The sequence below is a fragment of the Trichechus manatus genome, unplaced genomic scaffold, assembly GCF_000243295.1.
Source record: "Trichechus manatus latirostris isolate Lorelei unplaced genomic scaffold, TriManLat1.0 scaffold00054, whole genome shotgun sequence".
NCBI lineage: Eukaryota > Metazoa > Chordata > Mammalia > Sirenia > Trichechidae > Trichechus > Trichechus manatus.
In genome coordinates, this window is record NW_004443990.1 from 15,346,398 (window position 1) to 15,348,190 (window position 1,793).

General features: G+C 59.5%; 1 protein-coding gene across 1 annotated transcript in view; it reads right to left on the reverse strand.

Moving 5' to 3' along the window:
• Nucleotides 1-1,091: 1,091 nt before the first annotated feature.
• The window catches only part of EPOP (elongin BC and polycomb repressive complex 2 associated protein), a 1,308-nt gene continuing 606 nt past the window's right edge, over nucleotides 1,092-1,793 (reverse strand). The window contains 1 exon segment of the mRNA XM_023732643.1: nucleotides 1,092-1,793. This exon segment is cut by the window's right edge and continues 111 nt beyond it. Coding sequence (XP_023588411.1) covers nucleotides 1,294-1,793 — 500 coding nt within the window. The 3' untranslated portion in view covers nucleotides 1,092-1,293.

Sequence of the window (1,793 nt, forward strand, 5' to 3'; positions counted from 1 at the left end):
TTCCTGGACTCTAGGGGATCGTCTTTGCCTCAGGGCAAAGTTCAGGCCTACTTATCCCCTCCCCCCAGAAAACAGAACCTCTGACTCCAAACCTAATCCCCTGACCCTGCCCCCTACGGATCCGTCAGATCCCTGACGACTCCCGAAATGCTTAAGGCCTGGAGAGGAAGCTGAGGGTACCTCACCCTAGTTTCCACCCAAACCCAAACTTTGCCCCTTCATAAAACCCCACTGGGCCCTTGTGGTTAGGCTGAGAGCAGAAAAGCCCTTCTGCATAGAGCAGCTAGTTTTATCTCTGCCCTTTCAGAAGGCTGAGTTTGGGTGTCCAAGATGTGGACCCAGGCCTGTCCTCTACCTTCCTTCACCCCACTCCAGTCTATAAATCGGTGCAGAGGAGCTCGAAAGGCAACTTGTTTGGTCTGATTTTATTGATCTCTTCCAGTTTCCATTACTTTCCCTGGGACAGTCTCTAGCCCCCTCCCCATGCAAAGTCTACACTTTTGGAGGAGGGGGAGGCTCAGCCCTGCCTCACTTAATCAGTTTTCCTCAGAGGAGTAAACTGAGGGGAGGGAGACTGGTTTCTCAAGGAAGTGGATATCTTTCACCCATACCTTATAAACTGAAAGCAAATGAGGGAAAATTGAAAGGGAAGACTCCAAAACTGGACCAAAGGGATAGGGAGGTGGCTAAGACCCCAATTAGGGGTCACCTGAATTTGGGAGCCCTAGGAAGGGAACAGGAAGGGGGTAGTCCTCCGCTATCCTCCTGCCCCATTAGGCTCCTGGAGCGCTGGGGAAGGCCTGAGGGGAGTGAAGGGTTAATGGCCTGGATGGTGGGGGGTGGGGGATGCCCCCAGGGAGCTGCCAATCACCTCCCCACCCCCACCACAGACCCCTCACCCCTAGGCTCGGCCAAAGAAGCAACCGGTTTGTCCATCCCCAAGGCCTCTCTTCTCTCTCTTTTTTTTGGTCTTTAAGCAGTGGCCTCCTTTGCTCCCCCAGAGATGAAGGCCTTGTCCCCAGAGACGCAAGCTGGAAGAAGGGAGGGGTTGGAATCATTAAGCCTTTCTTGGTTAAGCCTTCTCCCAGCTCCAGCCCTGGGTTCCTCTCCAAAGGATGGGGGGTGGGGTCACTCCACCACTTAGGTGCTTGAAAATCACTGTCATTTGAGGTCCCACAGCCCATAAAACGTAAGGGAAGGGGACCGGCAAAACGTGAGACCCAGGCTCTCTCCTCGCGCCCTCAGTTTGGCGGTTGCCCCTACTTTTCCCCCTTAGCAGAAGAGGTCCCACGCTCAGAGTTCCTCCAAGTTGATCCCCCAGAATTTGAGGCCAGGGGGCTCAGGGACAGCGGGACCCCCCATCTGCCACCTCCACAGCGGGTGGGCAGGCGGAGGCTTAGAGTCTCCCAGCAGGCGAAGCGAAGACGCTGGCCCTAAGTCACCGTCCTCCCCCACCACCAGGGCCGGGGGGCAAGGGAAGCAGTCGAGGAGGCTGAAGGTGCTCGCCGTGGGGAGCGTTGGGGCCGGGCGGCGGGGCTGCGCGCGGCGCGGGGGAGGCGGCGGCCGCCGGCGCTTCTTGGCGGCTCCCCGGGCGGGCCCTTTCCCAGGCGGCCGCTCGGGCCCCCGACGCAAACTCGGCGTGTCCAGGGCGAAGCCTTTCGCATAGCACCACAGTTTCGACCTGCGGATCAGACGATCGAAATGTTCCTGGCGGAGGTCGCCGGGCGCGGTCGGAGCTCCGTTGGCCGTCGAGGGGCTCGCGGCGGCGGCCTCGGGGGCGGCCGGCGGGGGGT